This window comes from Triturus cristatus, chromosome 8 (assembly GCF_964204655.1).
Source record: "Triturus cristatus chromosome 8, aTriCri1.1, whole genome shotgun sequence".
NCBI classification, from domain to species: domain Eukaryota; kingdom Metazoa; phylum Chordata; class Amphibia; order Caudata; family Salamandridae; genus Triturus; species Triturus cristatus.
The window spans coordinates 1389980532-1390006104 of NC_140591.1; the positions used below are offsets into that span (position 1 = coordinate 1389980532).

A 25573-nucleotide genomic window follows, 5' to 3' on the forward strand; every position below is an offset into this window, starting at 1 on the left:
TACTGAGTGCTGCTACTGAGACGTGCTGGTACCTTCCGGTTGTAAGCATTGCACCCAGAAGTACTGAGTGCTTCCTCCTAAAGGAAAGAAGTGCAGGTACCCAGTGCCCCTACTATGAAGAGTGCTGTCACTCTCGCATTACAGTTGTTGCACCCCAGCTTCAGGTGCTGCGCACTCCATTTTTAATGAAAAAGTGTAAGTACTAGGTGCCCCTTCTGAGCAGTGCCAGTACTCTCCCATCACAAGTATTGCACCCCAGCTACAAGGTGCTGCGCGCTCCCTTTTAAATGAAAGAAGTGTAGGTTCTCATTGCCCCTTCTGAGAAGTGCAGTAACTCTCCTATGCCAACTATTTCTCCCAGGCTGAGAGGTGCTGGCACACTCGCTTTTAAATGAAAGATGTGCAGGTACTCAGGGCCCCTATTGAGAATTGCCGGGACTCGGCCAGTATAGCCATTGCGCCCAGGCCGAGAGGCGCTGGTGCACTCCTTTTTAAATTACAAAAGTGCAGTTACTCAGTGCCCCTACTAAGTGCCAGTGCTCCCCATTGGAGATAGTCCATCATGACTGGAAGTGCTGGCACAGTCCCTTTCAAATTAAAGCAGTGAATGCACTCGGTGCCAGCCCATGTAAAGCACTGTCTTGTTACACTAGGACAGAAAATAAACCACTAGGTCAGGGTAGAGGAAGGGAAGCACTGGCCTTGTGTCTCAAGTGATTTTATCAAGTACAACATGCAAACGAGACACCCAGTGGAAGAAGGACAAAAAGTTGGGAAGAAAGTCTACACCAACCCCATGCACTACTTTGCTCCCAGCTTTGCCTGTGCTTATATATGCAGCTGAAAGTCGGTGCAGTTTGAATTTCTTAAGGCTTATCTAGTAACAGGTTTCTTGTCCCCATTCTTTTTGTTTCACACATAACACCTTTATCAGTAGCGTTCACGGCAAAGTAGTACCTTACCTAATTATAACCTACCTGAACAAAACACATCACTGTTCTCACTCAGTGCTCACTAACATGTGCCTCTGAACACAAAGCAAGGCCCGTGGGCTTTGTCAAAGCTTGTTTGATGTGCGAGCCTGCGCCTAATTCGCCCGGTGTGTTTTCCTTTAATGTGTGGGGCGTGAAGCGCGCCCGGGCAGGCCGGGAGCAGAGATCTCCATCGGCCAGAGCCGAATTCTTCACAAGATTGAGCAGCCCCGATACCTGCGCTCGCGCATGCCTGCCTACGTCACCCATGGCAACGGAATGTCCCGGATAATGGATATTGTTCTCGCTCTCAAATCTGTATGATCAGACTCTTTGTGTCGGATCACTCCGATCTCTGATAGGACCAGATTTGCAGGGTCCCTTTCTTTGTGTGTGTGTGGGCGGGATGGGGGTGCGCCCTTCTCTGCCTGCGATGTGACCTGTTGATTAGTTAACAGAAGGCGCTTCTTTCTGCCTTTGCTTCTGGAATGTGCCAACTTTGCATCATTCGCTTTGCTGTTAGCGGGGACCCCGGAGTACCCTTGTTTGCAGGACAGCGTCCCCTCCACCCAGCACTGCATGGAGGGTGGAAAATTGCTCACATACAAACACGTTTTACAGTGTGTCATGTTGCCACACTTTGGGCAACTTGGCTTAATTTCTGCCCCCTGCAATGATACGTCATGCTAGCCGTGAATAGTGTATGCAGTTGTTTTCAGCCCCTTACCACCACTGTGGCTGGGGGCCTGAGCAGGAGGGCTCTCACTTGCATTCATGTGTGGCTCAGCAGTGTGAACTAATCTGTGCATTTTTTTTTTATCTAAGAGAAGTTAATAAAACATGCCCCCCACCACCTTTCTTTTCCTACAACTTCGCTGAGTGTTTTGCAGAAAGGCAATACGCAAATATGGGGCACTTTTTTTTGGGGTGTGCCCGGGCCGATTTTTTATCCCAGTCCAACCCTGCCACCACGTGAGTGGGGCGCACGTGTCCCCTGATGCTTGAGGGTGGGTGAGGAATGGCAGATTTAAGTGTAACCTGGGCCTCTGCAGCCTTTGCGGGAGCAAGGCGAGACCCCCATTGCTGGTGAAGCCCTCCCGCTTCTGAGCCGATATGTGAGGCGAAGCTCAGTTGTAGTGTAGCGTTGCTGTGTGTGGTTTGGTGTGTGCAGCGGTCTTGGTGCAGCAACACCATGGAATCACATTTTCAAAACTACAGCAAATCCTGAAGCTTGACCACCGCATGGACGCTGCACCTTTTATTTATTAATTTAAACAATGACATTCACTGAGTCTAGAAGTGAGCATTTGGAATCTCCGGAAGTTTAGTTGTGTAGTTCCAGCTGTATAACAGGAAGCAGTACTCCCAAAATGGGGCAGATCCGGTTTTGTTGAAGATGCTTCTCTCAGTGGCCCTCGGACTCGCCCTGCCAGTCTCTTGTATTGGCCAGTGGTAGCGGCCGGTGTGAGGAAGGAAAGGTGGGGATGCAGAGATAAATGCCTGGGGATCTAAGCCCTCAAGACATATAGCTGATAATGCATCCTGTGCAGAGAGCCCGCCCCATCCATGTATGTAGTGGCGCTCCTCAAAGCACTTGTTCTTGGTTGCACAACATTTAGAGAATGTGAAAACTGTAAGTAACTAAAATTACAAACATAGTAACTTCAGACAATACACTGCTTCTGTTGCCAGGTAGCGTAGGCCGTGTCAGATGCAGAAATTAACAAACTTTATGCTGAAATGGCAGAATGTGCCTCCCATCTGAATACAAAATATGACTTCAGAGAAAGGCCAGCAAGCATTTCTATACAGCCTGCCTCCCACCTGAACTTTGCGCGCAGAATTGATGTACGCGTCGTTTACAACACTACTGTTTCCCTGCCTTTGCTCCAGCCTGTTTCATTTCTATTTGTCTCAGTTGTGTGCGGTGACAGGTTGCTCTATATATTGATTACACTTTCCATTAAATACTATTTCCTGATTACTTCTGATCCTCCACTTCACCAGCCTTGCGGACTGGCATTTAATTCCAAAAGATCACATACACCGAAAGAATGTATAGTGTTTGCCATCACTGTTCTTTTTGATGCCAAAGTACTGGTAATCACATAGAAAGGTGAGAAAAATGCTGTCTCGTGTCTAAAGCGATATAGGGCTTGTGAAAGTAGTTTTCATGGTAAATTAGTGAGTGGTGTTTTATTATTAAGTGTATCTAATTTCACCAGTAGTTGAGGTGTTAAAATTCTTCTTTTAGCTGTACAGCAACCCATCTGAAACTATTGAAAGTCGGATTAAACATGCGTTTGGGTCAGCTCTTTCATAGCAGGCTGAGCAAAACAGTCCCTGAAAACACCGATTACACCTTCTGAGATAAATACAGTGATTAGTGTACACACTGATGCAAACTCCCTGCCTCAGACATAATCTCATTTGCCATCCAGAAGCATACATTGGATATAGATCCACCGCTCCATGTGTCCCGGGAACGCAGGATGTCCGGGAATGGAACCTGTGCTCTGAAATGCTGCTCAGCAGCATGTTTTGTGATACAGAGTACCTCCGGATTATACCAACGTGGACTACCCTGGAAGGCATGTCAAGCGCTCACCCAAAAAAGTGGAAATCCTACAGATGTAGACAAAGGTGCATAGTGATACTGATGCTACCCTTTAGAAAACAATACTCAAGGTATTGCTGAAATTACAACTATCTGAAAGCAGTGCTCCAAAGGCCAGGTTATGACTAAACATATTGTCGCAGCAGTCCGTCTGCAGCACCGGTCAATAAATAAATCTAAGCTAGCAGCAGAAATATCATTGAATGATGAAAAGGCGTTCAGTAGAGTGGATTGGGAATTCCTGTACCTGGTGCTCTTGGGGACCGGCACTGAATTTACTAATGCAATTGAAGGACGTTATGAACACGCTTACACCAGTGTCCTCACAGATCACATATCAGCAAAGATTGTCATGCTAGAGGAAATTTGTCAGTGTTCGCCCTAAGACTTCAGCTCAGCTTCAGAAACTGCAGCTCCGACGAATATTGAAATCTCGCGAACACAAGAAAGGCACAAGTAGCTTATGAAAATTGCCTGCTCATTATATACTTTAATATGGATTACATACAAATCCAAGTCTTCTGAAGAGCCCCTTTTATGATAGAACCACTTGAATTTTGGGGGGATTAAAGTAAAATATTACTTTGCTGGAATATGAGCACACTGTTGGAAGAAAGCTGTTTTGGTGTGACACAAAACAGCTCTACCTCCCCATCTGCCTTTCTGTGCAAGCGGCTGGCAGCTTTACAATGCGCAGAGGGTGTAAAAAACTGCAGGCTGTTACTGCTGCAGCGCAGGGCTGACTGTGCTGCAACAAGGCTGGTGTTCACTTTTTATGGTTAGTGAGCAGCGTACTGGAGAATTAACTCACTCCTCATATATGGTTGTGATGCTGCTTGGAGTGTGTCACCAGAGGGGGTGGGGGAGGGGGGGTTGCAGTAGAGTGGTGTCCTTGGAGCGCCTGACTAAGTGGTCCAGACAGCCTTTGTCTAGTGTAAAGTCTATGTTTCATCTAAATATATTTTTGTCCGTGAAAGGCATCACGCATTTCACTTTAGTAGAGCAGACTCTTGTGAACGTGTAAATCAGGATTCTGCAGCACTGGATTCTTTAGCTGGCTTATTTGCAGAAAATCAATAAAATTGCTTGGGCACGGTAAGAAAAAATTAAGTCAGGGTGCTTGTTCTTGCTGGAAAATTAAAAAGGTAGATCATTTACTTGCAAACAAGATCCAGTGGAAGTGTCTCCTTTTTGCAGAATTGCTACAGATCTCTCCCTGATTGCCTTAAATTTATGTTCTTTTTGCTCTACTCGAATTGAGTAACTGGCACAGCATGTAGGTGTATGATGGTGATATTGGTGTATGGAAGGAGTTATAGTCTTTACACTGGCACTTTTAAACTAGCTGATGTGTATGGAGCCATTTTTCCAAGTGAGATGCAAGGGCAATCAGTGCCTCTGCCCAGATCCATGCTCACCCTTGCAGTATTTTGGAAGTGGTGGATGCAAATGTATGAAAGCGAGCGCATCTATTTGCTTAGTGCCCCATACCCTGAAGAATGCTCTGCTTAACTAGTTAGCAATAGAATGCCGAAACGTCAAAACCCTGGATTACTTTTTATTACTAGCAGGAGTTGGAAAAGCATACTGCAGAAAGTACAACGTCCTTTCCCCTCGAGAATACCTGTCTGTTTTGGGCACAGCATGTGTCATTGTGTTTTTTTCATAGCCAGGTTGATTATAAGGCCTACAAGTGGGACTCATGATTTCTTTGACTCTTTTCTCTGCAGTGTCTGTGAACTTCCTTCGCTCCTTGCTCGAGCCCGACCCCCTGAAGAGGCCCAACATCCAGCAGGCCCTGGCCAACCGCTGGCTGAATGACAACTACCCGGGCAAAGTCCTGAATGCCGTGATCTACCCCAACAGGTAAGGAACGGAGGGCTGAACGCAGACAAAGTACAACCTTTTATGGAAATGATGTCATATCCAGATGGGACTGTCAGTGCCTCTGGAAGCCCAGTAGGAAGTGCATGCGACTGACTCTGCCCCCACACAGTTGATTTTCAGATGCACTCCCCACAGTGGGCACCCTACCTTGTCCTTCTAAGGCCCATGTACTTGAGCGTGAAGCTGACTGGTGGTGGGAAAGCATGGCGGATCTCTGTGCTAATAGTGGAAAGGAGGGGGATAGCCTAAGGCTGGATGGGGGGTATTAACCCCCCCCTCCGCCTCAACAACCCCCTCCTCCAGTCACCGCAATCCTATACTAGGCTGACCTAGTATCAGAAGCCTTGTCATTAAGCAGTGTTAGCGCAAACACGGCCTGCTAGATAAACAGCGCTGCATCTGTTTTCAGTGCTGTCAGCTCGGATGCGTGTTCTGCCCGGGGAGGTTCCACTTGTCCGAGGCGGCGGGGTTTTCTGTACCGTGAGATTCCGTGGGGGATGGGCGCTTGGACTAGAACCGAGGGGGCAGCTCAGCTCGCAGACGGCTCAGCTGCCGGGTCAGACGAGTTGAGGGAATGGAGGACACGCGGTGATGATGCTCCTCTGACCTTTGTGACCGGCATTTCAAGAGTTAACTAGGTCACTCGGTCTACACCAAGGGACCCGGCATTAGCTCTCGGAGATGACAGCGGCGGCCGTAAATCCCTGGTCTTGGGGGAGGGGAGGTGTGAATACCGTCTGGGATACAGTTTCGCGCATAGTATAACCGCTTTAAATCTCGGCCTTATCAGTTTACCAAACCCTGTGATCCTGGGTAAATTATCCTAACTCTCTATGTCCCTTCTCCCTCATCAGCAAAAAAATCTGGAGCACTTGAGCGTTGTTTCTGTTCTCGAATTGTATGTGGTTACAAAAAACTCACTCAGCATGAGAACGTTATTTCAGATGTATTGTGGTGTTTGTATAGCGCTTTTTACCCATAGTTGGGGCGCTATAGGGATTGTCTCCGTGGATAGCACGCTATACCATGGGGGCGGGGGGGGGGGGGGGGGGGGCGGAGGTGTTGGAAGCCTGACGTCCCCGCTTTGACCCTACGGGGTCTCCACACTATAATCTCACGGGCCTGCAGAGGCCCAAGGAGTTGCCAAGGAGTGCGGGCGTGTGAGAGCTATGCCAGGGTGGTCACCTGAACAGAGTCCACGATGGACTGTGTTATCATAATTCCTTTTGTCATTAGGGGATATCAGTGCGGAGTATGTGATATTTGGGTCCTGCAGGGTGGGCTTTGTCAGAGTCTTCCAGTGACCTGCAGTTTGTTGCATATATCTTTGTTGTCAGCAGGCCTTGTCTGGCTGAGACAGTGTTATTTTTAACTCGGTTTGTGTGTAGCCTACACGTTTGTCATCAGTTGCAAGTCCGTACATACCTCATTACTCGTATGTCTGTCCATTTGTTAGGAGAGTTTGGTGTCTATAGGGGGGCCACTGTGTCTGAAGGGATACTAGGTCTGGCTGCAGTCAGATACCTATAGGGGGGCCGCTGTGTCTGAAGGGATAATAGGTCTGGCTGCAGTCAGATACCTATAGGGGGGGCCGCTGTGTCTGAAGGGATACTAGGTCTGGCTGCAGTCAGATACCTATAGGGGGGCCACTGTGTCTGAAGGGATACTAGGTCTGGCTGCAGTCAGATACCTATAGGGGGGCCGCTGTGTCTGAAGGGATACTAGGTCTGGCTGCAGTCAGATACCTATAGGGGGGCCGCTGTGTCTGAAGGGATACTAGGTCTGGCTGCAGTCAGATACCTATAGGGGGGCCGCTGTGTCTGAAGGGATACTAGGTCTGGCTGCAGTCAGATAAATATAGGGGGGCCGCTGTGTCTGAAGGGATACTAGGTCTGGCTGCAGTCAGATACCTATAGGGGGGCCACTGTGTCTGAAGGGATACTAGGTCTGGCTGCAGTCAGATACCTATAGGGGGGCCACTGTGTCTGAAGGGATACTAGGTCTGGCTGCAGTCAGATACCAGACTTTCATGGTCGATTAACTACCCATCTGTGGGCACTAGCCTGTTCGGCAACCAGCAGATTCCCTAGATGATGTGGCATAACGACCAGAGCTGCCAGCTTTGGTGCTGGGAAAGTACGTTTGGGTCTCGGCGTTGGCTCAACATCCTGTGATTCTGGGCAATCACTTAATCTCCCTGTGCCTAACAAAAATGAATGTGCCCTTGTGTAATGTAACTGTTGCTCATGTAAAGCCTCCAATACACTCGTGTCCAGTTTGCGCTATATAAAACTGCAAAAAAAAATTAAAAAGGCACATAACGTGGTGAGAAGTAGGTGCCGCTTTATCAGTGCTACGCAAGACTGATTTGCATATGGCTGGGTCTAAACTGGGGTGGCATGGTGGGCAAAAGAATTATTGATTTAACCCAGATCTCTTGACAGGGGGTGAATATTTGATTTGCTCTGCATTCCGTCCATCATCTGTGCATCTTTTGCTTTCTCGCCCTAAGTGCGCTGGGTATGCCCATACTTACTGGCACTATATTCAAGCTAGCTTGGCTGATGAGGGGGTGAAACCTTCAAACCGGTACATACCTCATTACTCGTATGTCTGTCCATTTGTTAGGAGAGTTTGGTGTCTATAGGGGGGCCACTGTGTCTGAAGGGATACTAGGTCTGGCTGCAGTCAGATACCTATAGGGGGGCCGCTGTGTCTGAAGGGATACTAGGTCTGGCTGCAGTCAGATACCTATAGGGGGGCCGCTGTGTCTGAAGGGATACTAGGTCTGGCTGCAGTCAGATACCTATAGGGGGGCCACTGTGTCTGAAGGGATACTAGGTCTGGCTGCAGTCAGATACCTATAGGGGGGCCGCTGTGTCTGAAGGGATACTAGGTCTGGCTGCAGTCAGATACCTATAGGGGGGCCGCTGTGTCTGAAGGGATACTAGGTCTGGCTGCAGTCAGATACCTATAGGGGGGCCACTGTGTCTGAAGGGATACTAGGTCTGGCTGCAGTCAGATACCTATAGGGGGGCCACTGTGTCTGAAGGGATACTAGGTCTGGCTGCAGTCAGATACCAGACTTTCATGGTCGGATTAACTACCCATCTGTGGGCACTAGCCTGTTCGCCAACCAGCAGATTCCCTAGAGGATGTGGCATAACGACCAGAGCTGCCAGCTTTTGTGCTGGGAAAGTACGTTCGGGTCTCGGCGTTGGCTCAACATCCTGTGATTCTGGGCAATCACTTAATCTCCCTGTGCCTAACAAAAATGAATGTGCCCTTGTGTAATGTAACTGTTGCTCATGTAAAGCCTCCAATACACTCGTGTCCAGTTTGCGCTATATAAAACTGCAAAAAAAAATTAAAAAGGCACATAACGTGGTGAGAAGTAGGTGCCGCTTTATCAGTGCTACGCAAGACTGATTTGCATATGGCTGGGTCTAAACTGGGGTGGCATGGTGGGCAAAAGAATTATTGATTTAACCCAGATCTCTTGACAGGGGGTGAATATTTGATTTGCTCTGCATTCCGTCCATCATCTGTGCATCTTTTGCTTTCTCGCCCTAAGTGCGCTGGGTATGCCCATACTTACTGGCACTATATTCAAGCTAGCTTGGCTGATGAGGGGGTGAAACCTTCAAACCGGTCCTAGGATGCTTGTTTCCAGCCTAGGGAGAACCTGGCTTGGCAGTTCGGTCTGGACTGTTCCCATGAGGCACAGGGTCAAGACTGATTTGCAAATGGCCAGGTCTAAACTGGGGTGGCATGGTGAGCAAAAGAATGATGGTTTTAACCCAGATCTCTTGACTGGGGGTGAATGTTTGATGTGCTCTGCATTCCGCCCATCATCTGTGTGTCTTTTCCTTAATCAGTGGGTCGCGTTGAAGCGTGCCAATATAGATTCTGAAGTATGGCTGAGCACTTGCTTGTGTCCATGGAACTAGAAAACAAACTTTCACGTTTAGAAGACTGGATATTTTTTGCAATACGTGAGAAAACAGACCAGCTGCTGTTTGACTGTAATTAGATGTACTTTTAGAAATAGGCCTTAACATTGCTGCTCTCAAGTATAGTTACTGTAACCCCAGGGACCGCTTCAGAGCCTAAAAGATAATTTATTTTAAAATGGCAGGCTTAAGAAGAATGTCTTTGAAAACAGCACCGCTTGCCGCGCAATCAGTTGTCCGGTAAAAGTTCTAATCAACTCCGTTGTGTTTGGCTATGAGGCCTCGGGTACGTTTTGTGTTTATTTGCCCTCTGAAACCTGGGCCCTAGGGCGGGCCCTCGTCCGCGCCGGCTTTGATGTGGCAGAGTGACTCGTCATATTAAGAAATGAAAGCTGCTTTCATCAGAGCTCATCCAGTGCAAGGCCTCCCGCGGGGGTTTCGGTAATCGCCTGAGTATGCGAGTAATTGGCTCAGAGAAACAAACAGGAGAATGAAATGCAGCGCTCTCGCGTCTTCGCAACGCGTCAGCACGGCCATTAATCAGCCAGGCAGGAAGGCAGGCAGTCCCCACGACGAATCCATTAATGAAGAGGGGGGCGCGATCTCCAACTCCCAAAAGGTAGACTAATGTGCGCTTCATTTACTAGGCTTTGAAGCAAATTGCCCATGGACGAGTTCAGTTAATTATGAGCGGAGGCAAACGGGTGAAAGGGAGAGCAGAATCCTGTCTGGTTAGAGCGTGCTGCAAAAATGACCCCCCTCAAATGACGCGGGATACCGCAGGTCCCTGTCAGAGCGTGTTACAGCAAAATTAGCGTTCCGATGTAAACATACAGGACGCTGAAACCAATATGTCATCATAGCTGTCATCTGACTCCATGTCAGGTGGGAAACTTTCTGCCACCTGCATAAAAAAATCTGTGACTTGTATGTACATATTAGGAAAGGTGAAAATGAAACTGAAAATATGAATTATGCTTGCAGCTGTTAGCTAAAAAAAAAAAAACACATTGAACGGGTTGACAGCTTTACGTATACTGTAAGTTCACTGTACGCATCCTTTGTCCTTGGGTTATTACGAATGGCACTTAGGCATTCAGAATGGGTTTTAGGTGCTAAAGCTGGGTTAGGAGGGGTGCAAGGCTGCAGAATAAGGTAAACAAGCATTTGCAATGCAATAGGTCTCGCATTTACGCTACTTTGAGCTATTGGCATTGTAAATGACAATACCTTTTATTTATGTTTTTAAAACCAAAACATAAATAAAAGGCATTGTCATTTAAAATGCCAATTGCTCAAACTCGCGTAAATGCGAGACCCATTGCATTGCAGATGCTTGTTTAAAGACCTGTGAAATACTCGGGTGTGGCTGTGTGTGCCCCGGACTGTCTCAGCCCAGGCTGACACACACAACGGGGGGGGGGGTTGGGGGGTGGAGGAGCTAAAGCCCAGTGTGTTTAAAAGTGCCTAAAGGCACGGGGGCGGGGCAAGAGGTGGCTTGTTCCAGCAGTCAATGTCAAAGTGAAAAATCAAAATGATTTTGGAGGTGGTGAGGTAGGCAACACTTGTGTTGCGCACGGCTATGCAAGATTATTTATGCGCTATAGTGAGAAGAGTTTGGGATAAGGGGCAAGGACGAGTTCAATAATAAAAGTGGGTTCAATATTAAGAGCGAGTTGTTCACTGATCACTTTTCAGTCATGAATTAGGAGTGTGGTCAGGTCGCACTTAATCCTCGCCGCCTTGAGATCACTGGCCGACCTCATACAATTTGTCGGCCCGAGTCCGTTGCCCTGTGGTCATGTGTCCACTTGTGTAAAGCTCTCCTCTGGCTGGCAGTCACAGCAAAGAGGACAATGATTGAATGGGAAATGTTTCAGAGTCCAGTGCTTTGTAAAGAAGAGAACACTTTCAAAGGAACACTTTACCTGCTCGACAGACTTAAGTCTCACAGCCTGTTAAAACCACACTGTCGTTTTTAGGTGGGGCGGGTGGTGGGAGAGGGGACATGAGCCTGAGGTGACAAAGTGATCTGCTCCACTGGGCCATTTGACAATGGAGTACCAGGCGGTGTCACCCCGCCGGGGAGGGCACACGCCCCATGTGAAGAGGCGAAATCAGCTCAAGATTACAGAGCGGATTAAGAGAGGTGGAGCAGAGGGTCAGGGCTGGGGAGGGCGACGACTCATCCTAAAAAGAAAACGAAAATAAGTTTGGGAACCGCGTCCCCTCCCCCTCCATGACCAGCCCCCGGAGCACAGCAGCTTCCTTTGTGCTGCGTGTGACCCTGTAATTATGAGTGCAGGAACCAAGCCGGGCGCTCTCCTTGTGCTGGTATCAAGCCTCACAGCCTAACAATGGAAAGGGGAGAGCGAGGGCAGATCTGGGAAAAAGGCAGAGAGGGCGATGGCACAGGGAAAGAGGAGCGGCCTGGAAATACTGTAGGAAAGCACGGAGAAACCGCAGGGCTGGGAAAAGGATCCCGGCAAGAGCACAGAGGCACGGAGTGGGTATGGCAGAGGCACGGGAGTGAGATGGCGCAGAGTGAAAGGGATCAGTACTCGGGTGCAGCTGTGTGTGTGCCCGGGACTGTCACAGCCCGGGCTGACACTCACAATGGGGGGACGGGGCAAGAGGTGGCTTGTTCCAGCAGTGGAACCGATGTCAAAGTGAAAAAGCATTTGCAATGCAATAGGTCTCGCATTCACGCGAGTTTGAGCTATTGGCATTGTAAATGACAATGTTTTTTTTATATATGTGTTGCTTTTGAAAACCCAAATAAAAGGCATTGTCATTTATAATGCCAATAGCTTACACTCGCGCAAATGCAAGACCTCTTGCATTGCAAATGCTTGTTAAGGCCTGTCATTACACTGTATTTGTGGCATAGGTAGCCTGGGAGGTTCTGCAGCTCTCTTTGAACGTTACACTGTGTGGTAGCTTCATGGTCTCGGACTTAAACACACACCATGAGAAGGAAGGAGCTGCTATTTAGCAAGAACATTTGCGCTAAATTTAGCTGACCTTTTTGGTAGTGGACGCGAATGAATGTGAAATGTTTACTAGCAATTAAAGGCATACTAGTTTAGGGCTATAGCCGTTGAATCAACTTTTAGGGGGGAGTTTGTATAGGGTGACCACACATCCTTGTAAAATCGAGAAAGCTCAATGTTTACTTGAACTGTGTTGATGGAAAAGTTCCAGAGGCTATATCCTAAAAAATGTTCGGTTTGTGCCTGTAAGTGTGTCTAACATGTTATGGTCATTAGGCAAGTTACTTCCGCATTCATACTGTGTCTGTTTGCGTGATTTTGTCTTATGTCGTTTTCTTTAATGCCTTGCACTATATTCCGAGCACACAGGGGCGGTTCCTGGTGATGGGCAGAGGGGCACATGCATTAGTGCCAGTTATTTATCGGCAGGGTAGAATTTATTCTAAGCAGGCTACATGCAGACATGGTGACAGCCCGGGTCTGCAATAATGGAGATCGCCAGGGACCACCCTTTTATAACGTGATAAATGTCCTACTGTTTTAAGCAGCACCGGGCTTGCACAATATTAGCTCAGTACTTCCCGGGGCTGCCTGCCTGCTAACTCCAAAGCTGCCTCTCATCATTACCCCACCCTTTCTGAAGTCGCCACCCAACCTAGTGACGAGTTAGGAAAGGGAGGGTCATATGCTGTAAACAGAATACAGTGCGCGCTTGTAAAAGAAGTGCTATTAGCATCACTCTTCAGCCAGGCACCTGCATTTATTTTAATTTTACATTTTTAATGCAGTTTTTGATTAAAAAGTGCTGGCGCTGAGCCCAGCTGCATGCAGCTTGTGGTCTGCAGCAGAATCTCTCCGTGTTTCTGGGAGTAGAGGAAGGCTGTTGATACCGAGGGCAGAACACGGCTGCCGCTTGTCAAAGCAGCTGGCGAGGCAAGGTCACCCTGTGACTGTTCCCCAACCTTCAAAGGGGTCAACACGTAGGCCCCTGAGCCCAGCCCTCGGTATGACGAACGGCCCGGTGTCGTGTGCTCGCAGGTGGGTTCCTGGTGATGGGCAGAGGGGCAACGCTCCTCCAACTTTACAAGCCTCACAGCCTACATATACATAGGCCGCAGGTCCCCAGCGTTTTGCCGGCCCCACCAGCTCAAAATCCGTGTTTCCGGAAAGTGGCAGTCTTAACTGCCACCTCCTGTTTACCAACAGCACCCTCCGTGCCAGCCTTCACCAAGGAAGTCCTTATTGGAGGCCGGCATAGGGGTTGCTGTTGGCTAACAGGAGACTGTGTGGAGGTGCTGGATTCTGGGCTGGTGGTGCCGGCAAAGCGCAGGAGACCCGCGGTCTATGTAGATGTAGGCCAGTCGTCGGTGGGCGGAAGGTATTAAGCAAAAGCGGCTGGATCCGTATTCGTCCCTGTCACTGGGGGAACTGGACACGGTACTGCTGCATGATAGGCTGCCGCTGGCGGCGGCAGGGGGAGAACAATGGCAGGCCGTGGAAAATGAAAAAAACTAAAATAAGCACAAAAGAGGGCACCGCGCTAAAGCATGTAGCGTGGCGCCCGTGCATGTGAAAGTTTAAAAGACAAAAAGCACCAAGTAGGGAACCGTGCTAAAACAAAGCGACTCACCCCTGCATATAGATGTTTGTGAGGTGTAAGGTTGTGCCCCACGGAAAGAAGCGCTACGCTCTAAACGAAAAGAAGTCCCTAAACGAGCCACAATGGACAACTACAGAGTAAAGTAAACTGTAGTTAGTCGGTGCTGCTCAAGATGAAACGGAAGTGACATTTCGGGAGCTCCAATCAATCAGGAGCCAGACAAGAACAAGTTAACCATTAGCAAGCAGGAGACAGGAATATACTACGCTACTCATACTCTACTCATTATAACAAGTACGGTTCTATCTAAACAAGCCAAGCCACGAAAGTGAAAGTAAAAGTGATCGGGCGGAGGCAGAGGAGAATGCAACTTAATGACCCGTGACGAAGGAGACAGATGGTGGCTGTGTCTGCGAAAGTGCTTTCAGGCCTCCAAATGGTGCGCGCGCCCGGCCGACGCACATGCACTGTATTTGGAGGCCTGAAAAGCCACTGTTTGCACTTCCAAAACTCGCTTACTATAAGTCTCGCCAGAGCAGCGCTAAAGCGCTGTCTCAGGCGAGACCTAAAAAGGGCTTTTATTTTGTGTATGGCGTTCAGATCTTGATTAACGAAAACACAGGAAAAGATGGGCTCTGTGCTTAGGTCTTTGTATAACCTGCGGGTCACAGGTTGGACTTTGATAGGGCGTGCTCAGCCTTTCTTTTATCAGAGGTGGATAAAATGTGTAGCGCCGAGTTGAGGTATAGTAACAATTGTTCAGTACAGTGAATGGTGGTAGCACTGCTGTCTGGGGCTTTCCTTCATCAACACGACCAATTACTAACGCAATCGACTCAGCCTTTCATCCTTCTGACGTTGAGAAATTGATAGTGATTTCCGTAGGGTAAGATTTACTGTTCCGTAAATTTCCTAGATGTCCTTGCCGAGTTAGGAAGTACTATATTAATATGTAGGAATAATCGGTGTAGTAATTAATATAAAATATATATACCATTTTTTAGATTAAAATGCCAAGACTCCATCAAACGATTTCAAATGTCACATTACAAACTGATAAACCCCTAGTCATTAACAGACTAGGACAGGAGCAGAACGAATGAGTGAAAAATGTTAATAGAGGATGGATGATTTAATGACTAAATATATATTCTGAGAATCTAGGAAGGATTGAGGTCTAAAGCTCACCGAAGGGAATCGTGATCTCGGATCACAAGGGAGCCGAAGAACGTTTTTTTCGTCTTAGGTCCTCTGGTAGAGAAAAGGGCGCTCCTATGAAACCTCATTTAAGTCGACACCTGTTATTGAACCTTATCTTGTTATTGTTACAAGCAATTTTATTTGATTAGATTTAGGCTTGGCCTTTTACATTTTATGTTGGCATATCACCGGGCAAGGAACTGGTGTCATTCTCTCGAACCCTGCGGCTGACTGTCTCCGCAGGATTCGCTGAATTTTAAAAAATTTGTAAATTTTTTGAGGTACCAAGGAAGGCGTTTATCATACCATTGTTAAACAAACGCAACTTCCAACAAGTGCGCCCTGCTCTTTTGTATTTACAATTGCTGCCTGAAGAAGTTATTTTTAATATGGTATGTTTTCTGAAAGCCGCTATGAGATTGAGGAAAACATGTGATTGATTTTAATACTGATGGGTTTTTATGAGCCAGGATATTTATTTGTTTTTATAAACACATTTTTTATGAATTTAGTTTAATTTAATGCCTATGGTTGTACATTTTTATGGAATTGCTGTTGTTTCGTGCTTTTATGGTTTTATGCAAATAACCGAGTAAGGCGTGATTTGAATTTGACAAAAAATACGTTTTAAATTAATATATATATATATTTTTTTCCTTTCCATTGTTTTTTGTCATCTTTTACATTTCTCATTTTTGGCTCATCTTTACTTCCCTCTTTATCTTCCTGTTTTTGTTGCTTTCACTCATTCCCTCCTGCTTGGCCTGTTGTACTTGTCTCTCCTCCTATCATCACTTGCACATTCCCCCTTGCCTCCCCGACTCACCACACCTCTAGGATTCACCTGGAAGACCTCAGCCAAAGTGTGATTCTCCACATGTCTGAAAAACTGGGCTACAAGCACAGCGATGTCATCAACACGGTGCTGTCCAACAGAGCGTGCCATACACTTGCTGTTTACTTCCTGTTGAACAGGAAGTTGGAGAACTACCTGCTGTCCATTCGAGTAAGTATGACTTGCACAGGACGGTGCGACTCTATCATACCCCAGCTGACCTCATTGGTGCAGTATGCGACCTAGAATGACTGCACCTTCTTGAGGCAAAATAAGGCATAACGGTGACTTCGCTTGCTCTGTGCAAAACAAGGCGTAAATGTTTCTGGGCTCAGTTAGTGCAATACTGGGCATAAATGTGTCTGGATGCACTAATGGGGTACTTGGTCTAAAAGGGACTGCACTCATTTGAATTCAGGCCCTAAGGGTAACTTTGCTCGCTCAGTTCCTTTGGGACCCTGCACTCACACAGTGTGACTGAGGGTTGAAATGGGAGTTCTGTTGCTTCTGACCTGCATGCTGGGCCAGGCTTGAAATGGCAGCTTTTGTACTTTGTTGTTGTTATTTTTATTTCAATGCAAGTGAAGACAGTGCATGACATCCGCTTCTTTTCTTCTGACAGAAACCCGACATAAATGACAATGTGTGCCACAGGAACCAACTACACCAGCTGCACAAAATGAACAAGAACGTCTATGAGGTAAACCTCCCATGCCTCTCTTAACTGTAGAGTGCTGCTGATGGTCAGTGAAAGAGCATCTTTAAAATAATACTCAGCCATGCACAGGTTTCCCTGTGAAAATCAACCTGGCGGCAGGAAATCTCCTGCATCAGATTGGTTACCTCCGCTAAGTAATGATTGGAGATCATTATTTAAGGGGGTTTGTGATTAGTGTATCCTAGCCATCTCGGGAATTGAAAATAGGTGGAATCGGTGAAAGTAAACAGCATTTTAACATTTACAAGAGGAAGAAACTTACTGAGTTAACAATGAGCGTGTGCACCTAAGCAACGTGCCCCAATGGGGCAGAGAAGGCCTCAGTGTGTAAATACAAGGCTGAGAGGATGAAACCAAAAGTTGTGGCCAGTGCAGGGAAGCGCAGTGGGGCGGGGGAGTGGAAGTAGACGGAATAGGATTTATTTATTTATTTTATTTTCCCTAGTCCGCCGTCTGTCGACTCCCTGCCTTACCGCACTTACCTGCACCAGCCGCCACTGGAAAACAACACATTCCATGCTAAGTTGCATCCTAGTTAGGTTTGCGCTGCATACATCTGTTAATTTGTGTTGCATTTTATATGTACTAGGATGATTTCTAAAATTCATGAGTAGGGAGGAAGTCATTCAGTGGAGGCATGCACATAAAGAGGTGCAGGATGCAGACATAACCTGATCTGTCTGTCTGTGTCTACTAGATGTTGTGGTGCTTTCATTGCACACATGCAGTGGTATAAAACCCATATTTCGCAGGGAAACCTGATACATGGGAAATATTTGTGTCGCCAGTCACTCTTGATGGCAATATTGGACCATATGACATGTTCACCTCTTATGTAAACTCTTCATATATTTTATAATCTTATTGTATTGTGAATCTACATATATTGGTATTCACAGAGAAAAAATCTGGCTGTGAAGAAACAAAGCACTGTAGATTAGGCAGCTGTTGGGAGGCTATACAATATCAAATTGATTTGTTAGGAACTGGGGGGAGGAGTTAACATTTTAAATTATATTACCTGTCACATAATTAAGTGCATGCAGCTTAAGTTATTTGACCCAAATCACAACATTTTCAATCAACTGCCAAAATCAGGATTTGAGCACAGATCTTTAGTTGGGGTGGGCGATAAATTCAGCTCTGCCAGTGGAGTTGACCGGGGTTTTGGGCACTCTGCATTATGCATGGAACATGGAGTTCTGGTCAAATTTCGACAACCACTGTGTGGCTGAGTTTTTTCTCTCATGCAACTTGCAAACATTAAGTTGGCAGGCGTGAGCGAAAATTGGCATCTCCTAATGCGATTTTCGGGTGCTAGAAGTACACCTTGTGAGATTTTCTCAACATGGGTGGGCGCAACCGTTCGTGATGAGAAAGCTGCTGCTCGAGTAGAAAGTCTACTCGAGATGCAACAAAGAAGCAGCACCCTCTGTTGCTCCACGTGGTGCAGTTTGCACTGGTTTTGCAGCGCGGAACAAGCTCCCGGCACTAAAAATCAGCACAAGTCGCGCAGTGCCAATTTCTGCCCGTTCGAGGAACCCCTCGTAATTTCATGTAGATTTCATGTAGGTACACAGACTAAAACCTCACGAGTTCTGCCCACCCCAAGTCTTTAGGTTTTGAAGTGAACTACTTGGGGGCTGATTAGGATGGCGGGCGGACTGGGACCGGCTGCCAGTGGTGCGGCGGTCCCGCACGGCGATTAGGATCTCACCGCCACCGTGGCGGTGGCATCCTCCATTCCCAGCACTGTGGCAGGCGGTGCTCACACACAATGCTGGGAATGCACTGCGTGCATTGTTATGCACAAGGTGACAGGCACCGCGAGGTGCCTGCCACCATGTCCATGCCAATATGTGCACCCCCCACCCCACAAATACCCTAGGGGCCCGCAACAGGCCCCCGTAAGAGCTTTCCGCATGCCTTTCGCCGCCACGGAAAGGCATGTTTCCGCCCCCATGTTAATTTGGATGGTGGTGTCTAGCAGACACCGCCACCATAATAAACACTTTTCCGCCTGATCGACTTGTCGACCGGGTGGAAAAGTGGCGGACGGTCTTCCCGTCTGCCGCGGTACCCCCCGCCATACTAATATAATGGGGGGTAAATGGATGGCGGGCGGGGAAGGATGTAGGGCGGATCGCCACCGCCATGCAGGCGGTGGCGATCCGTCCTACATCCTAATCAACCCCTTAGTACCTAGACCACATCTTCTCTCTAGGGAGAGCAAGTAGCATTCTCAGTGTTCTACAGTTTAAAGGTCAGCGTCTGGGGTTTGCCAGGTGATAGAGACTTGGCCCTTACATGATGGTTTATGGGAGATTTAACTTCAGATTGAGTCGGGACATAATAGCCTTAGATGGATTTTTGAGCACTGGCCTGGAGAGTCCTGAACCTGAAAGCATGTTGTGCATGGTATTAAGCATTTTCCAAAGTGCTGGCAGGCATTCAATTTGCAACCAGCATGGAAACATAGAAGAGGGACTCAGTAGAATAGCTATGGAGTCAACATGAATATATTTGCATAACTTTCAGACTGAGCAAAACTTTATATTTTCGATGCGTAATGCGTAATGTTTGTAATTTTCATAGAAATTACACATATTATGCAAATTACACTTGGGGGTCCTCTAGAATTATATGCAAGGTATGCTCTTGTGCACAAAAGTAAGTATTTTCCATACAGTTTCTAAAGTCACATGATGAACGTTGCCAGCAGCACACATCTAGTTTAAATCATAAATAAAACCCCCAAATTATGTGAAATATGCTCATCCCAAGGATCGAGTAATACACAGAATTATTGCATGTGTAATTCCAAATTGGCCTCAGTCCACAACCATGTCCACTCACACACCCCGTTACCTCAGGGGGCTCACCATCACTTTTTGGTAACGCTTCTTGAGGTGAAGAACGATTTTCACACCCCAGCACCAGGAGAGTAGTCAGATAAAAGTCTGCCCACCGGGTCCTCTGTAAAAATGATTTCTTGAAAGCCAAGTTTATTCTGTGTGTTCTTTTCGGCCAAGAATAACCAATTGATGACTGTTTTAGCCTCCTCTGGAGTACATTACTTCTGTTGAGCTCATTGAAGAGGGCGGTCGCTCTAGCCGGCCCGGTGAGCTCAGTACAGCTAATTCTTGTGTATTTGACTTGGCGTCCCGTTTGTCCCCACTGCCCTTCAGTTCTCGTGTAGGGATAGAGGCTCACATTAGAATGTTTTACAGCAGCAGTTCATGTTAGCGTGTTGAAACAGAAACTCGTGCTAGCACATGTTAGAGGAAAAGCTCATGTTAGAGTGTTTCAGCTTGCAGTATAGGAAAAGTTCAGGCCAGAGCCCAGCACAGAAGTATATCAAAGCATTACGCATATAATGCAGAAGTTCACGTTAGAGTACGTTACAGCAGTAGCTCGCGTTCAAATATGTTGAAACAGGAGCTCACATTAGCACACGTCACCGCAGAAGTGTTACAGTATATGCAGGGATTGGCACTTGTTACAGGAGAAGTTCCCCTGCACGTGTTACAGCAGAAACTAATTGTAGCATGTGTTACAGCAGAAGCTTGCGGTAGCGTGCATTACACCAGAAGCTCACATTAGCACACAGAGTAGAGGCTTCCATTAGCACATGCTACACCAGAAGCTCACATTAGCACACATCCCTGCAGAAGTGTTACAGTATATGCAGGGATTGGACCTTGTTACAGCAGAAACTCATTGTAGCATGTGTTACAGCAGAAGCTTGCGTAAGCGTGCATTACAACGGAAGCTCACATTAGCACACTGTAGTAAATAACTCCAAATCCAAGGTTACCAGGATCTTTATTGATATAAATCTTCATGTAACAACCTCCAGCATTACACTCAATACTGGTTCAAATTAGAACTTTGACTTGACCATAGCTCCATTGCATCATGACTTGAACATTCAGTTCTGAACATCATCACACACACATTATAGTAGAGACTTTCATTTGCACACGCTACAACAGAAGCTCACATTAGCTAACGTTAAAGTGGCTCCCTGATGAAGGAATAACGTTATACCATTTCACTAAGCAGACCGCCATGTTAGTCTCCTCAGTAAGTTTATTTGGTGCTCTGGGGGAAGGATGTGATCACAGAGCAAACACGTAGCAAGTGAGAAAAATAGCATTGCCCATTGACCTACATTTCTTGTGTTTTTCTGCTACTTGGAACAGATGTAAAAGAGTGTTCACATCATGTAAAATCACTCGCAAGCCCCACCTTTCCCGTGGCTTCAGAATGAGGCTTGTGGTGGAGAAAATTGCAGCCCTTGTTGCTATAAAGGGCTGTTTTATTTGAACATGTGTAATTGGACGGGGCTGTCAGTACACACGTGGCCAATAAAGCGCCCTCCGCCCCTGATGGAAATAGGTGGCGGTTCGCGAGCACATAGAGCCATAATTGTAAAAATAACACTCTGCGGTCTTTTCAATGAACCTACACCTTTGAGGGATTGTTCCAGATTGCTAGTGAAGTCACAGGCCTGTGCTTGAAACCTCGCTCCCTCATGCTGCCTATGTATTTTTCCTCTCTGCCTGCTTCTTAAAATGGCATTCATGCCAACCTACCAGCTGGCAGGGTTTAAAATAAAAAAAATTGGGTGCTTCCGCTGCCTAACCTGTTTAGTGCTTAGGGTCACCGAGGGGCCTGCTCGTTGTACTTTGCTTCTGGTCTTTTAGCTGCCTCTGGTATAATGAAAAACATTTGCAATTATGTTGCATGTGGAGGTAAAACGTGTGCCTTGTGGAGGAGTGGGACGCGCAGTGATGGAGCGCTGGTGCAGTCCATCCCGTCATGGGACTCCACGTTCAGGCTGAGGGCTGACCCCCTCCAAGCATTTCAGCGCTACCTTAATGTTGCGTGCTGCTTGTGTGCATTGGCACATCTTGCATGGATGGGTTCATGTTGTGTTGTGACCTTTGTTTCCAGCATGCCAACATGGTATCAGTGGGTAAGCGTACACAGAATTGGCAAATTAAGGTCATTTGGAAGAATATATAAGCTATACACTAACATGCGCATCTTTCGGTTGTACACCATGTGCATTCATGTTCATTTCCAACAAAGTTGTACCCCAACTAGTATTTGAAGCAAAAAAATCAGCTGGGACCAAAATCGTGCTCAAAATATTTGGCAGTGGACAATAGAGGGGGTCAAACAGTTTTTTAACCAATCACCTACGTTTTCTACTAGTTACCTTATCCCAGAGTACAGCAGCTCATTGTGAGATTATCAGTCACATGTTGACTCCTTTCTTGATCCGTCAAGAGGCAGACGATTGTTATTGTACGCTGTACTGCAGCTCTCTACTTCCCTTTCATAGCACTACTGCTCGGCCATTACATTGGACTGCCACCTCCCAGCCTTTTACCCCTGATGAAAGAATTGGGACAGGGATGCAGGTCCTTCGATGTCTAATTTGTTGAAAAAGAAAAAAAAGGCACGAGACCAGATTTAGTCTTCCAAATGCCGGTGTTGCCGAACCCAGGCAGATTCCACATTCTGCCTCTTTCTTCCACCGCTCTACGCTTCCGGTTTCTTGATCTTGCTCTTATAAATCCATCTTCACCTCTTCTTTCTCCTGTGGTTGTTGTTGTTGTTTACCCATCTTGATCTTCCTGTCATTATTGCCCTTTTCTCTCTTGCTCTGTGGTAATGTCTTATGATGAAAAATAAGCCCCAGTAATGAGTTTCAGTGTCCGACACCTGGTACAAATTAAGCTCCAAGGGCCTTGTCTGTGCAGGCAGCTGTTGTCTAGTTTTGGGCCGTGTTGAAAAGCATCTTCTTGTTTTTTTTGTTTTAGTTTTTTTTCTGCATGGTGGTAAAAGGTTTGAGTAACTTTAAACAGCTGTTTCTACTCTTTACGAGCCCAGACATATTCAAGTCCAGCACCAAGAAGTCACAATGACATATTCCATGTACTTTAAATCCATCTAATATTGCTTTTTTGATCCGCAGGGTTTTGCTATTCTTATGAATTTCACCCTTCCGCACCAAACTGTGTGGTCTACATCTGCCTCCACTCGGGTACATTTTGTTTTGGGTACTGCTAGGCCATTTTCACTCAACTCAAACCCAACCAAGATGTTAAATGTAGGCAGATCTCCCCACAAATGTGTAAATTATAGCAAAAAAATATATAAAAGACCCCGCCTTCCTCAAATCCTTGCCTGCAGCGATGAAGGATTGATCAGAAGATTGAGAAGCAGCCGCCTGTGATCCCTTCATCGCTTTGCTTTCTCGTGTTTATTCGCTGGAGGATCAATAGGTTCTGAGGCGGCTTCCTGAGCTTTCAATATCCGAGATGTTTGACGAGTGCCTCAGGCAGGAAGGGTACATGCTCAAGAGAATCAGAGAGAAGAGTAAGTGGCAGCTAATTGCCAAAGTCATTAACTTCGCTGGCAGTGTTCCACGAGTGGGAAGTGATTAATGTAGAGCACGCAATGTGGTGCATTTCAGATGCCGCAATCTCAATTTCAGCCTTGTAATAGAACGCAAGAATCATTCATTTGTTGTGGGCACAGTTTAACTTGTCTTTCTTGGAAGTGTTCCTGTAAACAGAACCTTGGCATTGCCTTTCTGCGCAAATTTCTGCGCACTCAGTTATACCAACTGCCTCGGTGGGAGTTATATGAAGGTGTGCGTGTAATTTGTTACTTTTTCCAAAGCTACCCAGTTTCTCAGACTTGTCCACAAAATCAAAAATGGCCCCAAAGATCTGTGGAGTTCACTCCTCTGACGTTCTCAGGGGATGAATTTTTGATGGGACTTGTTTCGCTAATAAATTCCTTCATTGTCTTCATTAGACCGACTCTTAGATTTCCCAAAAATCAAGAACAATACACTACCAGAGGTGTCATAGTAGAGGATTTCACAGTGGGAGCAGCCACACCCCACTTGTTAAAGGCAGTCAGGCTGAGAAAAGTGCCACGCACGACTGGGTAGAGGGCTGTTATTTCTGATATACGTAACTTGCATATTCAGTGCCTTTTTTTATTTTCAGCATGTAGTCATACTCATAGCTGCCTACGGAAACTTCCCTCTTGTTGAATTGTGACTTCAGGAAACGAAATTCTTGTGCTTGTTTCTTAATTTCTTTTTGATGCAGTTTGTTGATCTTAATAACACACTCAAGCTCAGCCCTAGTGTCCAATTTCCAATTACTTTTATACCCATGAATGAGATATCACAATAAAATGGCCAAAATAAATGAAACCCGCTTTGATGTTCATACCAACTTGCAAAGTGGCTTATCGGCACCCACTGCAATAACACTTAACATTTTAAAAGTTTCAAAGTACGCCGCTTGGCTTTGGATCCATAATGTACAATATTGAGATCAATTGTGGATTGGATAATAAAGGAGGAATTTTGTTAACATGACAGTTTTTTCAATGAATAATCTGTCCCACTATGGGTGACTCCCACCTCAAATGTTTCCTTTCCTTTGAATTGCCCAGTTGCCCCCAATTGTTTAGTACATAGTGATGATTGATCCTCTCAGCTGGATTATAATTGACGCGTTTCGGCCTGTTAGAGTGGGAAACTTCTTCAGTGAGGTCTTTGTCTGGAGTTCAGACCATTTAACCTCTGTACAGCTGAACAGCCCTTGAGAACAATTATCAACTGATAGTTAGTCAGGAATTTTGTTAAGGTAACTCAGTTTTTCCAATGAACTACCTGTCCTGCCGAGAATGGAGGGCTCCTCCGAAATGTTTCCTTTCATTTGAATTGTTCTGTTCTCTCCAATTGTTAAGAATATATTTTTAAATAAAACTCTCTGGTCGATTATATTCAGCAAGTTTATACCTCTAATAGTGGGGCACTGATTAACTGAGGGCTTCAATCCATTGTCTCAAATAGTTTATTGGGTCCTTAAGTATTTTCACGCCCCTTTTCACGGTAATCATTTCACTCATACTCAGTTGCCTTTGAGGGTAAAGATATAATCTGTTTCCGTCACACCATAATTCCACACACCAAAAATCTGATGCTTACGTAATAACTGTACTGTGTAATGGCATCGCCTAATCTGTAACTACATGATGCACTGAAAACTGACAGATATCATTGATGTGGTTTCCAAAAAGTCCATCAAAGGTCTGGCTTTTCTCATTGGTAACTGATCCATCATAGTCCTCAGTATATGGTAAGGTAAGGTAATACTTTATTGTACAGTTAATAAAAACCATTACAAACCAACGTCAATAAAAACGGTTTTGTGTGTCTGTAGCAGCATAGAAGATTATATTAATACTGTGGTAAGCTATAAAAGGCTAAAATTAAAAAACAATTACTAAGTCTAAAACTATAAAACCATAGCGGGAAGGGAGATTAGCCCACTGCTAGATCAGTTCTATCTTTACCATTCCTCAGTATATGGGGACAAGAGAGATGGGTACATGGAGAGGTGTGGTGCAGCGGCCAGGGCAGCTGTCTTCGGAGCACCGGGTTCACGGTTTGATCCCCGGCTCTGGTGGCAGCTCAGCTCAGCACCATGTAACTCTGGGCAATAGCTCACTTAGTTTCCATGACGTTTGGTCTAAGTTAGACTTTTGGTCTAACTTTACCTCTGTGAATCGGGCCCATGATGTCAACATTCAGTGAAACGACTGTCCCATCACTAAGGGATGTACCACGTTTGTGTGCACCCACGTCAATAGGCACTTGCAAGTACACAGAGCACTTTGAAATGGAGGTAGATTTCTTACTCAGCTAATTGTGACCGCTACACTACACCGCAGTGTGAAGCTGTAGTCCTATACAAA

The 25573-nt window shown here is 46.3% G+C and overlaps 1 protein-coding gene across 2 annotated transcripts in view; it reads left to right on the forward strand.

The window, feature by feature from the left end:
- The window catches only part of HUNK (hormonally up-regulated Neu-associated kinase), a 91521-nt gene that overhangs the window by 60909 nt on the left and 5039 nt on the right, over positions 1-25573 (forward strand). For both annotated transcript variants that reach the window (XM_085623107.1, XM_085623108.1), the window contains exons 6-8: positions 5319-5454; positions 16059-16227; positions 16679-16756. In XM_085623107.1, coding sequence (XP_085479233.1) covers positions 5319-5454; positions 16059-16227; positions 16679-16756 — 383 coding nt within the window. The remainder of the gene's footprint in view (positions 1-5318; positions 5455-16058; positions 16228-16678; positions 16757-25573) is intronic.